At 33.8% G+C, this 15,064-nt stretch overlaps 1 protein-coding gene across 1 annotated transcript in view; it reads left to right on the forward strand.

The window, feature by feature from the left end:
- The first annotated feature begins 1,634 nt into the window (after window positions 1–1,634).
- LOC107065463 (uncharacterized) overlaps window positions 1,635–15,064 on the forward strand; it is a 51,170-nt gene continuing 37,740 nt past the window's right edge. The window contains exon 1 of the mRNA XM_015319185.2: window positions 1,635–1,948. Within this exon, the coding sequence (XP_015174671.2) occupies window positions 1,858–1,948 (91 nt within the window). The 5' untranslated portion in view covers window positions 1,635–1,857. The remainder of the gene's footprint in view (window positions 1,949–15,064) is intronic.

A 15,064-nucleotide genomic window follows, 5' to 3' on the forward strand; every position in this document is an offset into this window, starting at 1 on the left:
AGTCAAATATTTTAATAACCTATAGGTCAGGGGTTCTCAAATTTTTTCAATTTTGTACTACTTATGTATATATATGTATAAAAATCAAAAAGTATATACCGCTATACCAGAATTTCCTCATTAAAAATTAAATGAAGCGTTTATAATCAATGAATAAAATATTTGTAATTTATATTATTTGGAAAAAATGAAAATACATTTTTCTGAATATTTATTTCAATATTTTGGGTAAAAATTGTCTCATCAAAATATAACATGCTGTACCATTAGTGGTATATCTTAATTTGAGAAACAATGCTTTAAGAGATTACTCAAGCTTGAGTTTATTGGACGGTTCCGGTCAAGTGAACTTATTTTTAAAGAGAATTTTTCTCGTCAATTCCTTGATTAGATTAAATCAAATCTCAAAAAAATGATTAAGATTCTAGTTTTTTTTTTTTTCTATCGTTTTTGCAGAGACCGGTCTGATTTCTGGCCTTGAACAGCCCAACTTCAATTATAATTCATGCATGATTGTGTATATCGATCAATATTGCCATCGATAAGGCGAGTACGATAAGTCGATAGGAACTATCTAGTTAGTTGCCTCAAATACGTTATAAATTATTCTCCGTGTAACGTTGTATTTTTCTTTTTTTTTTCACCCAACCGTCGGCTGCTTTTATCATGCATATTTCTAATAAATTGTGGATATCTTATCGGTGGATCACTACGATACGCGAGATACAACGTAGCTACTGCTCTTTTGTAAGAGAACATGATTGTACTTTTAACGGGGTACTGGTAAATACTCGTAAAGAAGTAGTAGGGGTTTGATAATAGATCAATGACAACTTCATTGTTCGTCCGATGAAAGGAGAAAGGAAAAAGTGTCCATAAACGAGTAGTATATTGTAGGATGCGTAGCGGTATAATCATTATACTTTATTTACGACGAATAATATATATATATATATATATATATATATATATATATATATATATATATATATATATATATATGTGCTCGTACAAATAAGCGCACGTATAACTTCTCAGTATTCTGCGAAATTACCTGTATAAATTGTTCTTGACATTTCCTATGATATTTTAATGCAATAGGAGAACCATTGTTTCATGGCCCATCCTTAAAATCTGAAGTTAAACGTACTCTCATTATTGTTGAACTAACTGTACTGTAAAAGGCATCGTAGAAAGTTATTTCCACGTCTTCCGTGAAATTATGCATAAGCGTCGGAGGTTGTTTGAGAATTCTGTAACGTTTCAATAATTTCAAATATTTCGTCGTTTATTTTCTACGATAATATTTCGACATAATCTTTAACATACTTCGAAGTATTTAAAATAAATCTCTCTTTCTTTTTATTCATAATAATTTGCTTAATTTATATAAATGATAGAGTAAGATTGAAGAAACTTCGAGAAAACTCTAATACTTATGTTGTAGAACATTTGTACAATTTCTTTTGACAATGACAATAGGATAATTGCAGTAGTATCGTTTGTATAGTACGCGATGGTGGGTTTTATGATGCTCACAGTTCCATGGAATCCCCCTTCCAGAAGAAGTGCTTTCCTGCGCGCCGTATAAAACCGGTGAAAGCGCCGGTCGGCCCTCCAGACTACCGCACAGTCCGACAGCGACAGGAGCTCTACCGTGGATTCCATGAGACATACTTAGATTCATTAACAATTATATACGTGATAAAGAAAACAACGTGATTCGTAAAAAAAAAAAGAATAATAATCGAAAATACAACAAATTCCTAATCAAAGAAACATTGGACGTGCAGCATTCGTGTCATTCATTAACGCGCGATTTTTGTGATTAGGCTAGCTTAGATCAGGTGTGTCATCATGAAGACTATCCTTTCAAGGACTTTGATTGTCGCTTTGATCCTTGGGACAGGAGTGTTGGGATATCCACCGCAGGAGAGACTTATGCCAGGTAGGCGAAGGATGCATCGTTATTTTGTAAATTATTATCGCGATTATGTCTTTTTTGCTTATTTTATTTTTTTTTTATTTTTTATAATTATAGCATAATTATTATCACTTCTCTGAAATGAAAATAAAACTTTCGTGATAAAGTCATTTCGTAGTCGTATAAGTAAAGAAAAGATAGAATATAAATTATTTTATTTATCGATCAATAATCAAGTAAAATGACATTCGTAAAATAAATTTTGCAAAATATTTAGTTATTCGTTTTCTCGGTTTAATGAAAACGCACGATCGGCAGCATTGGATCGTTTACCAGCGTCGATTCTTAACTCATACGTTGTCGATGATTTAAAGTTCACGGTTACAACTTGCACAACGTGCTTCTATAGTTCAAAGTCTAACGAACGGCTTATTTTGTTAGGATTTACGATTCGTCAATTTGTAAATTATATTTACGATTGATCCTCAATGTCTCGTATTCATAAATTACAAGGATTATTCAAGGTAATAAATGTGTTCGTTGAATAAAAATTCATCTTCTTTTTAAATGAATATTTTCTATTTTGTCTTTTTTTGCACGCTTCCTTCAATTTCATTACTTTAACGAAAGTAGAACGCTTCCTTTTACCAAATGGATAATTTTAGTAATCACAGAGAATGTAATTTCGCTAACACGAAACGTGTCAGTATTCAAAACTGCAGTAGTTTAACTATCTCGTAGATATCACGTTTTAAACCCTCCGTATGATCTTTGCAATCTCAGCAATTGATGAAACCAACAGTGTTCTTTCACTTTCCTTAGCCACACCTTGCGAATATTTCATTTCACGTTAGTTAATGAATAATTAGCGAAAGTTCCTTACGATCTCAAAGATCGAGATTGAAAAATTTAAACGTAATGCGTGTACGTATTCACTGTTTTTAAAATTTTTCTTTTTTCTTTTTTATCATGTTTCTTAAAATCTTTCTTGCAACATCTATTTATTAATGCAATGGAGCTCACATTTCACCGTATATGTACACAACTGCTATAGAATTGAACATCGAAAGGGAAGAATTTCTTCTAGGATAGGCTTGAATCGGGCTACCATTGATCGTCGGTAATACACGGTAATGAGGAATCCATCTCGATGCAGTGCACCTAATTGCTCTGATTGTACCGTCATCAAGGAAGGTTAAAAATCCTTACGTAGAAATAGAATCTATTACCGACTCATAACATCGAAATTGGTAGACTCATCGGATCAACAGTTTACTAGATTTCCTTGATAGATTTTTTGATGTAAAAAATAAAAGAAACGATACAAAAAAATAATTAAAAACAAAAAAATTTCCTTCACTTATTTACGGTTGTTGCAACAACGACGTATTACCACTTAAAAAATATAGATAAAAAAAAGGGAGAAATTATGATTAACCTTCTCATATTTCAAAAAAAAATTCTTCCAACATTCGCTCTTTTGCGTTTCGTTGTTCATTGCTGCTGCTATTCAACTCTTCTATACTTACTTTCTCAAAGGAAGATAATGGTTCTATCGTGATCGGAGCCACACGGAGAAATGTGAAGGTCTTTCGAGCGCAGCACGTGAACGTACGAGATGATAGGCGAAGGAAACTCGTGAGTTAACACACGCGTAGAACTCGAACAATCTTCTTCCCACAATCGCTAGCACTAAAGAAATGTCAACGTTAAAGGAAGGATATACTATCTAAGTGGTACATTGGCTGGAAGGTGTGAATAACTGACTTGGTGACGACGATGTGGAGTAATAATTGAGAAAATAATAATAATAATATTAATAACTGTTTAGAGTTTCTTAGACAAGTGAGAATACTGGAATCACGTGTGGCACGTGAGTACACGTGCTATTGCACGTGCTGTTTTTAAGGTCGCGGTGTACCCGATTGAAGAGAGAGAGCTATGAACAAGAATGAAAAAAGACATATAGACAGAGAAAATAAGAAAGAAAGATATTAACGTTGTTAAATCGAAGGAAAAGTCACGTGCTTGCTTGTTGACTCGGCCGACCGTTTTAAATCACGAGACTATCATCTTGTCAATTAACAACGAAGATCGTCCTCTTTACCTGCTATACATCCGTGATATGGTTCTTAAAGGCCATGATAAACTCATTTGTACCTCTAACATTTTCATATTTAATATATGATATGTCTAGGAAATGTACACGTGACTTTCATATTTATGGTATAATATTTTAAGTATATATCATTTGCAAAACTATACAATTATTTGATCTTCTTAAATTTGTTTATGATTATTTTTATACGTAGCATGATCGATGTCATTGACACTGAACGAGTGTAGAATCATCGACTCATACAAAAACTACGCATACGAAGAACTTTTGAATGCTGCTGGTTCATCGATCTTCGCTTCGGAGAAAGTGTGTAAGAAATGACAGGATAATATTGCAATGTTTAAATATAGCGATATTCTCATCATAGTGTAGCCAAGAAAAAGTTCGTACAAACATTACTTGAACTATCTCTTCGTCATTGACACTGATTTTATTCCTCGTTCTCGCACGTGAGATAATTAACTGGTTTTACATAGCGACTTCGATAATTATGAGGGCGTGAAATATGTTTTTTACGACATTCGTTCATATATTTATTTCAAGATTTTACCCTCATGAATATCTTTTTCGATCAAGGCATGTGGAATGTAATACGAAATTCTGTAAAACGTTCATTATCTTTTAAACGAAGTTATTCCAATCGAAATACTTGAAGGGTTTCTAATTAATTAAATACGAAAAGACCATTTCAGGATAATCTCGTAAAATGTTGATTCATATTTTCGAAACATTTTGCTTTTTCTAATGATCTACCCGTATGTAATTATTTATAAGAAATATTTCATATTAATTCCATATTTATTTGTCAGTTTCAGTATCTTAGCAAATGGTCGAGTTTCGCCAGTTTTTCGTAGCCACTTTGTAAATTCAAGTTAGGTGGAATTCATAGAAATTCTCGTTAATTAACCCAATCGAACAGGCAGGCATTGTTTTTACGAGAGAGAATAGAAAGGACAGAAACGTGACCGGTCTTCTTGTCCAAGTCCAGATTTTTCGTGGCTCGCTCGTTTGTCGTAGATAATTCTCTTGGGAGTATTCGATATAGAAGAAAGCAAAAAAAAAAAAAAAACGAAAAACAGAAAAAAAGCAGGAAAAATTCGTGCTAATGCTATCGTCGTGGGAATCGTATTGATTCAAACGTCAACTTTTGAACGACAGTTTCAAGCGTCCAAAGTGTTATTAAAGTCCGTGGGGCGTATGTTAATTAGTGGCAAAACGCGACAGCATAAGAGAACATATAGTAACCCCCTGGAGATTCGAATCCACATTCGAGTCAAGCAATTAACAGTTGTCGAGTCGTTAAATCGTATCACGTTTTATACGCTGATCTATCTCGTTGTTTCTAAATTCGTTAGAAAGAGAATGATAGAAAGATGGGGGTGAAATGGTTAGATATACGCCCGGTTTTAATAAACTTTTTTGATTATTTCATAAACAGAAACATTCTTTCTGACCAATTATGAACCATATATTATCTAATGTTCTCCAATAAATCGCTAAAGGCAATGCTCTTTCTTTCCTTCGGGTCTTTTTTTTTTTATCTTTTTTCGAGTAAGAAAAAAGTAAAAAAAAAAAAGAGAAAACACGCGCATAACGCGTATTATATCTTGTCAAAGTTGGTAACAATGATACTCTAATGCAATATTTTAAAAATCTACGCTCGTATTTTCTCATTAAAAAGAAAATTGTTCCTAAGTTGAAAGTGCTATAGTAACATACACATTCACACAAATATACATTTATTATATCTGGATATATTCTCGCAAGAGTAGTTTAACCCTCGTGTTCCGTAATGCATTGAGAATGAAATACATAAGTTTGAAATTCACGGATAAGAAATGGTAAATCGAGTCGAGCATTTTTAGTAATTAAATAGACTTGGAGGCTTAGTACGAACTCTAATGATTTTCGTATATCACGGTAAAAGGCATAAGATTATTACGAGATAACTGATGTATTACATGATCTATCATGCATCCACGTAATCCACGTGGTTGTTTCTACCCTCGGGAGTCGAGAAATCCAATAGACGTATGTGGGACAACGAAGCTATCATTCTTTCTCTTTCTATCACGTTTCAGTGAACGTGTCTTAGATTCCTAGCGGCTTCCGACGTTAGATCAACCTCAATCTTAACGTTCTACTACTGTCCGGTAGTTTTTAGATTAAGGCTTTCGGGGGAATATTTAACGACAACTTCGAGGTGAGAATGTTCGTAAATGTTAGTCAGTATACCATTTGATAGTATTAGATATATATACATTTACGATTGGTCGCCTAAGCTGAGTTCAATTCGCGCCATATAAAAGCACCTTCCCCCTTTCATACACCATTATACAGAATTCACGTGCTCGAGAGCGTGGCGGCCGGTGCACCGTTCGATGCACGTGACGCACGGTGCAACGTGGTCACGTGCTCACGCAAGCCACCGGCCTTTGCTTGTGTTCTATAGTTCTCGAAAGGGAACGCGATAACGTCGCGACGGGTTAACCGCGGAACGCTAAGTGTTTCCTTCCTTTTCCGACTAGTAGCTGCTAAAGATTTCTTATTATTATTTTTCTTTTACTTTTATTTTTATTGTTTTATTGTTTTACTTTTTTTTTTTGCTTTTTTCTTCTCTTTTTATACTCTCATAAATCTTCAATCATGAAACATGACCGTGATTACTGTGACATATATTTGTCTATATAGAAATATTTATTATACTTACAGTTTTATTTGATATAATACACTATAGTATTATAGTAGTGAAGATAAATATTTGATTATTAAAAAGAAAATTGTTTTCAAGTTAGACGTACTGCATATGCTGTTTAATTATAAATAATATTAAGATTAATTAGAAAATTATATAGAATAAATCAAATGATATATTTTTTTTATTTTTATTTTTTTATTTTTAGTTTTTATGGAGTATATACTTTTTGATTTATAAAGAAAAAAGACGAATTAGAAGTATTAGGAAGCTTTTGTCGTTCGAAGTGTCGGCCAAGTACGTTTCAAAATACGAATCGGTCGAGTTCGTTTTCTAGGTCGGTCTAACACCACGCCTAATAAGTAATTACGTTTATTGAGCGTTTAGAAAAGCCGACGTTGGTCTGTTCAGTAAATCGGAATGCGGTCTTTATTCCCTGTCGATCGTCTAAAAGAAGTAAAAGTTCTAACGCTATTTCCGAGTAAATTTTTCGTTCTTTTTCGAAACGACAATTGATTTATTTGAAAAAGAAAAAGAAAGGGACAAAAGAAAGAGAGAGAGGCAAATAGATATGTTATTCTTATCCACCATAGGTGAAAACTATCGTAATTGTAATTATATACCTATATTAGTTAGCGTCATGTTACGTCGATTTCAACAACAAGTTTTCTAAGTAAGTTTTAACCATTTTCGGTGGTGAGAACGCGATGTCTAACATGATATGAGAAAGAGAATGTGTAAAATAAATATAAAAAAAAAGCATCGTTTTCCTCGCACTATAAGAGTGAAATTGAGAGATTACGTGGATGATCATACCTTGTTCGTCTTCTCTTATACGACGAGAACTCTCGTACGCGATCAAAGAACTTCCCGATATATAGAATTTTCACCTTATGTTACTTTAACTTCTCGGTCAGGTTTGGTATTGGTCCGATTATATGAGCGGAAGTTACTGAAAGATGTTTTATCTTGTATAAACGATCGAACCGTTCTCTTAGAAACCATTTTTGAACATATTATAAATGGAAAGAGAAATAGAGAAAGAGAGAAAGAAGGAAATGCATTGTGGTTTTTTGTAATGTTCAGAAAAATTCGATGTTCCAGTCATCCTTGAACGCAAGGATGCCATCTTCATGTGTTCAGCCCGAACAAAGAGTTGGAGACGACAATGAGCAAGCTGTTAACTATTCGAAAAATTCGCACCCACGTTATTTTTATCTTTCTCTTTCTCTTACGGTCACGACGAAAGGATTCTCATTCTTGTTCTCTTCTGTCTCATTCTCTCTATTTATATCTTTCTCTCGGGGACATCTTGTAAAACGACATTCCATGGTGAAAGGATAAAGTGCTCGCGAGTCGCTATAAGTTACCGAATTTATAGGCTGGCGATTCGTGGGTGTGTTCGGATGATTCCACTTACGAAAACAACTTTAATGTAAGAGGAAAGTTCGATGAGATTCGAAATCAGACATTTAATTTCTTGAAAGTGTACATTTTTATGCGCTTGTACGAATTAAATCAGATTTTAAGTGCAGATAGATACGTAAGTTCTTTTAAAGGAAGGAATTTAAAAAAAAAAGAAATTATTTTACGAGCCTACTTATTATTATACCGGTATTTAATTAATGAGTATAGACGAGCAAACATAAACCGCGTTAATGTCCTATCGTAACGTCGGAAACGTGAAGAAATATTTTACGACAATTTTCTACCCTTCGCACATCACTCGTAATTATTTTTTTTTTTTTTTATTAAACTATTCGTTTTTTGTTTTTGATTAATCAATGAAACTAATCCCTTGAATTGTCACGATTGTTCTTATTAAAAATATATAATTACACTTAAAAATAAATTATTTCTAACGAAAAATCGCGCCTGCTCTAATAATAAATATTTATTAATCTTACATAAATATTGTTGTTAGATTAGCTTATAAATAAATAAACCGCAAATAAATCGTCGGTTAACCGATAGCAATCGTATAAAATAATTCGAGTGTTAGAACGATCGAACGCGAATACTTTTTAACTTGTTCGGTTAAAAAGCCGTGCTAGTGACAAATCGTGCTTCGTTTCACGACAGTTACGATAGTTCGTGGTCGATGTCCGCACTTGTGTAATTAGTATTACTACTAGGAATAGTTGTCGTCGGGTTTCTTCATTGATGATTTTCAATGAGATTAATAGCGAGTATTGAAAGGTATACGTGGCAATTGGTGGCGATGATGATGATGGTTGTGGTGGTGGTGGTGGTGGTGGTGGTGAATATCTGTTTTTTCTTCTTTTCACTGTTTTTTTTTTCGTAAAGAACGAATTATTTCTAGGTCAACGACGTTAGCGAACAAGTGTACACTTTCATACGTAATACCATTTAAGTGCTGGAAAATTGTTTCTTATTTCTCAATTAACTCGGACTTATGGAAGGAAAAGAGAAAAGAAGAATGTTAGGAGCGATCGAGCGCGGTACACATTGTTTTTTTGTCCGCGGTTAAGAAGGCGTCGAGCATTTCGATGGTGAGAGGTAAAGGAAAATATGTGAGAGGCGAGAGTGTCGCGCTTGTAAGGGGACAAGAAAAATCACCTAGAAGAAGAAACTCGAACGGGAGATTTTTTCTTTTTTTATTATTTATTATTATGAGGAACAATGCAATCTTTCTTACTCTCTTTCTTTCTCTCTTTTTGATTTTGCAACAGAAATAGAGAGATTGTTTTATTTTTATACACTCTTACCGCATTTGTTAACAATACTGTACAAATATTTCGTTACGTTAGGCATTCGTAAATTATACTAGCATTCCTCTACATTTACGTGTCGTTATTTAAAAGCTCTACTTGCCTAGATAGAAACCAAAATTTTTCTGTTAACAAGGCCACGGTCTTGTTAATATTTTATTAGATCGTTTCACGAGGAAGAAAATAAATAGAGACATTTTTTTTTTTTTTTTCAATTTTTAATTGTAAGTGGATTGTGCATGTCATTTATGAAAAGCGTTAACTCGAGCTTATGCATATATGCACGTCGATAAATATTTTATTGCGATCATAGTTCAAATACGTTTTAAATCATTTGAAGGTCCTTAGAAAGTAAAAGCCCTGTGGATATCGCCAATTGATAGTATTATTTCTTCTTTTTTCTCTCTCTCTCTCTCTCTCTCTCTCTCTCACTCTCTTTCTTTTCCTCCTCCTCTTCGTATAGAAACGTTGAAACGTTTATAGGATTTCGATTCTAGAATTACAAGATGACGTCTTAGGTTGAGAAAAACTAAACATTGAAAAAACATCACGAAGCGTATTAATAAATTATGTCAGTTCAAGTGTCGCGAATTTGCTCGTATATTTTATGTAATAGAAAAATTCGTAATGTTGATAGCAATCGATGATTTACAGGAGTCTTAAGTGCGTGCATTCGTTGTATGTTGTAATTAAACGGATCTCGTTATTCGCAATATTCGATAATCGTTTTCCGACGGCGTGGGTAAATATGATAGCAATAATTTATTTTCGAAATAAATTTCATTCCGAATGATGAGATGTTTCCTCTTGGCAAATCATTTTCGTAGCGATCATAAAAAATATGAACACGTTGAAAAGTTAATAGAAGAATTCCTAACATGGCTTACGACCTTTCGGTTGAAGCACAATATCTGTTAGTAAATGAAGCGTAAACGATTGGAGCGTTAGTATAATATTACGTGAGGGAGTGCGTACGCAAATAGGTACATGTGTATCATATCTAATCAAAGCAATCGTACACTCTACAAATCTATTTATCTAAATGTATAGATATTGGGTGTACTGTGATACGTAAGTAATAATTATAAGAATTTTCTTCGCATATATTTTGAAATAATATCATACGTTTGTTACATAAGAAAACAATTTCAGAGATTTGATCAAATTTATTTATGTATTATATATATATATATATATATATTTTTTTTTTTTTTATAGATATATTTTATATATTTTTTTCTCCACATCTTCTATCAACCCTTTAAGAGTTTGTTATTTATATTCATTTTTGATTTATATATTGTATTTTTTTATATATCCTCTAAGAGTTACGAGATACTCTGTAGAGATTTTTTCACGTTGTAGAATAAAGCGCCGATAAGAAAAAAAAGAAGTTTCCTTGTCTCAAAAGGAAAAACTAAAATCGTTCTTTCGCAAGCAAGCACGTAACGTTAGCAGCGTCGCGCTCCTGGCAATCGTATTTTTACCCTTCAGTTGCTTATTTATTATATAGGTATACGGAGAACGTTCCAGGCGCGTTTGCCACCGGTGGGCACGCTTTTATTTGCTCTCCTGGTCGCGAACGATCGTAAATTCGAACACAAGGTGCTTCGAATGCGTTAGACCGTATTAGATTTGTTCGCTTTTGTAAAACTTTATTCTTAAACACTTTTATTTATTTTTCTCGATTTTATCTTTATACCATTCAATACGAATTTTTCATTATATTCTTCGTTATTACTTCGATGAATCGGCACTTTCTTAAAAGCATTGATACGCGTGTTCTGATTTCGATTAGGTAAACGTATAATTACTCTACCAACTTTGTTGTAAAAGTTTTATTTTTAATATTTTATTTATTTTCCCTTTCGTACGATCGTTTTTAAGAAAGAAACATAAACGAAGAGTGGGAGGAGATATAGATTATAGAAAAAAAGAATCGAATAAATCTCTGTATAGGAATCGCAGAAGATCAGTGGGAAACGACGAAGAGTTGAGCAAGTCTAGCAAACATTGCTACACATAGTACTCTCTTGTAATTACACGTGGATATAGGCTCCGGTTTCAAGTGTGTCTAAAGCCTGTCGCGCAATAAAGTATCATCGAGGATTTATAACGGCTTGCAAAATGATCAACGCGGATAAGCTTCTTCAAGAGTATCGACGAAGAGCAAAGAAAGAAATAAAAAAAAAAATAAGAAAGAAAGAAAGAAAAATAAAAAGAAAATAAAAACAACTAGAAAGGGAGAGAGAGAGAGAGAAGGAAAGAAATAGGTGGGGAGAATAAAATGGATTTTAATCTTCTAGCTCGTTAGAATTCTACCGAAGTAGACCGTAACGATCTGCTTCGTCTTAATTATGTCGTCAAGAGTAAACTCATCATTCTTCTGTCACTAATTAATAAGAGTTAAAAGCGGGGAGAGAAAATAAATGAGAAGAAGAAGAAAAAGAAAACCCATAAACATCACAGTATCCGTTCGAGATTGTTAGTGACCTGTGTAATCTTTCTCGCAGGTTAATTCTAACAACTAATTGGTAGGAAAGTCGAGGTAACAACGCGATGACTGTTAACGATCGGTAGAACGCAAATTCGTGCGATATTAGAAGAAAAAGAGAAAAGAAAGAATTTTCATTTAGCCTATTCACTATTGACTTAATGCCGTAGTCAACGTGAAGAAGAATATACGTGTACATTTTTTATATATGCATAAAAAAAAAAAAGTTAGTACGGCACTTGGGGTCGTTGTGTCGGTGCCGAGTTATTTCGAGAGCGTTGTGAACTTTAAACGTTCCGTCTTGGGTTAGCCAAGTCCTTGAATCGAATATTTCTTCGAGTTAACTATTCGTGACTCGTTTCGATACGACCCTCTGTAAAAGTCATCGCGATTTGAACACCTTCCACCTTTTCTCTTTTATAATATTCCTTTTCCATATTTTCTTTCTCTTTTATGCTAACGATCAGGTGTTTTCTTCTTACGGGACGACTCCATCTTCGTTTCATTCGATCACGATAAAAAGAGATAAACACAATGAGGATACACGTGTACAGAATAAAGAACGTAGTGCATGTTTATCTTTGTTTTCCAAGCACTTCGTTGTTTAATTGGCTATGCAGGATAATATCACTTTGTTATGTTTCATCTAATGATCGACATTTACGACTATCCATGCGATTCATGACTTTTCCATACAATTTCAAGATTTTCAAGAATCTCCGGTTTTGGATGAATAAAGAATTACCATTATTTATACTAAGAAGATTTACGTGAGACTAGTTGTAGGCCTTAGATAGAAGAAACTTTTGTATCTCGGTCTTTTAGAGTCGTTCGAGCTTACGGAATGTTATGCTTGTTGCATTGTTCGTTATTACTATACCTCGACTAGAGAATCGTAAAAACTATCTAAAAGAGATTTATGTACTCTAAGTTATCTATCTGTAGTCTCCTTGCTCGATCGACTATCGATCGATACGCTTGACGATCCTCGTCTCGATCGGAGAGATCAAAAAGAGTTCAGTACTGTTCAGGAAGGATTTCAACGTTCTTTATCAAAGCCCACGTCGGATTAGACAATGATCTCGACTGTTCGAATGATAAAAGAAAAAAATCTTTAAACGATATTCTATTTATCTTTTGTCATGTATCGAAGTCGATTGTAATGTCACGTTTTAAAAGGTGAATTTTAAATCGAAATGCAAATGAAATCTTTGACAATTTTTAATAACGATGAATGATGTATTTAAAATCAAATAAAATTAACATACTATAAATATATTTGTTAGGTAAATAAAAATTGTATATTTCATCGAATATTAGATTGATTCAATTTGAAATACTTGTGACCATTTTTAAGATTCATTCACATATATGACACTAAATTAATAACAATTACAACTACTGTATTATTTATAGGACAGTGTATTAAATAGTAGCCGCCTTAATAGTAGAACGTATATAAATCAACCCTCCCACACGTAGTACTCGATGATATTAAATTCAATGACTTCAAAAACCGACCGTGTTAATAAACTTAAGAATAAATTCTCTGGTACACAAGTACTCTAACTCGCAACAGCCCGTGACGATATTCTTGGTTAGAGAAACGTAATCGCGTTTGTTCAAACGGAAAGTAGTAAGAATAAAAAACAAAAAGGAAAAGAAATAATGCGAGGTCTCTTTTATCGATCACGGTGACTTTTTTTCTATTTGCCAACCTCGTAACATTTCTTTCGAAAGTAATTTCGGCATGGCAACGAAGCGATTGAACTATTGTTTCTTTTTTTTTTTTTTCAGACGAAAGTTCGTTAACGATCAAAATACAGTGGATCGATGGAAGTCTATTTTTTTTTTTTTCATGGATAAAAAGTCGTGCGTAAATAGTTTGGCTCTTACGAGTTTGAAATCTAAGTCTATCGTAAAACTTCGTACTTGGGAATAAGTCGTGGCGAACGATATAACAGCAACCGAACGAAACCATTTATCTCGTAAAATCGTATTTCGTCGAATATATAATGCCGATAGTTTCGCAAATTCTTCAACCTATTGCGATTTGGTCAGCCATCGAAATTTCACCGTTTTTTATTTATTTATTTGTTGTTGTTGTTGTACTAACGAGTCCACGTTATCGTTCGTTAGAATGGTTCATGATGATGATTTTCGAAAATGGCATGGATACCAGAACCCCCATAGAATCTAATAATGGGCTTGTGTACCTTGGAATTGAATATTACAAAGATAAACTTGTAGTTTTATTAAAAGAAAAAAAAAAAAGAAAAAAAACATTAAACACAATGTTCAAGATAAAAGTTAACGCGCACATGTAAACGTCATATCTCAAGACTAACCGCGGATTATTTCTCAACGGCAAGTTCGTGCTTTGCAGGACAAGTTATTTTTTTTTTCTAAAACGTTCTAAACTCGGGAGTCAGGGACCATTTCGGTATCGGAACGAAGTTTAAGCAATCGTCGGCACGTCCAACGCTTACAGATGGATAGATACGTTGACTAGAACTCGACAAGAGGAAAAGAACGCCCACCGGTGAGCGAAGGTACCCTACCAAGGAATCGGAATGGGAGACCCGGCACCAATCCTTTTTCAATTGGCAGCAAACGTCCCAGATCGGAGGCACGTGATCGATCGATCACGTGCGACACGTCGGGCGTGCGTGTGCGTAAGCGCGTGCTCTCCTGCAAGTTACGGTGAAGGGTTCGACGAACGTGTGCCACGATTTAACTACGTCGACACGGATTATTTAATTCGCCAACTAATCCAATATCAATCCCTCTAATTTTACTTGGCTACGTGAGATTCTATAAAACACGGCTTTCGTATTTTTGCGAAAACATGTATCTAACTGCTTTTGAATTTGAGCATGATCGTTTTACAATTACATTTTGTACGTGTCATGCTTTTATTGCCACGTGATCGTGAAAGATAGAAATAACAGTATTGGTCAGTTCGAAAATGATACATCAATATTGATTCTTTCTTTTTCTTTTTTTTTTCTTCTGATTCTTTCACTTCGATTTTAGCAAGGTCTTGAAAGTTTACGCATAAATAATCGTATTCTAGAAAAAATATAATCATAATTATCCT

This window comes from Polistes dominula, unplaced genomic scaffold, assembly GCF_049000335.1.
Source record: "Polistes dominula isolate Pdom_NZ unplaced genomic scaffold, Pdom_raw_medaka contig_373, whole genome shotgun sequence".
Taxonomy (NCBI): Eukaryota; Metazoa; Arthropoda; class Insecta; order Hymenoptera; family Vespidae; genus Polistes; species Polistes dominula.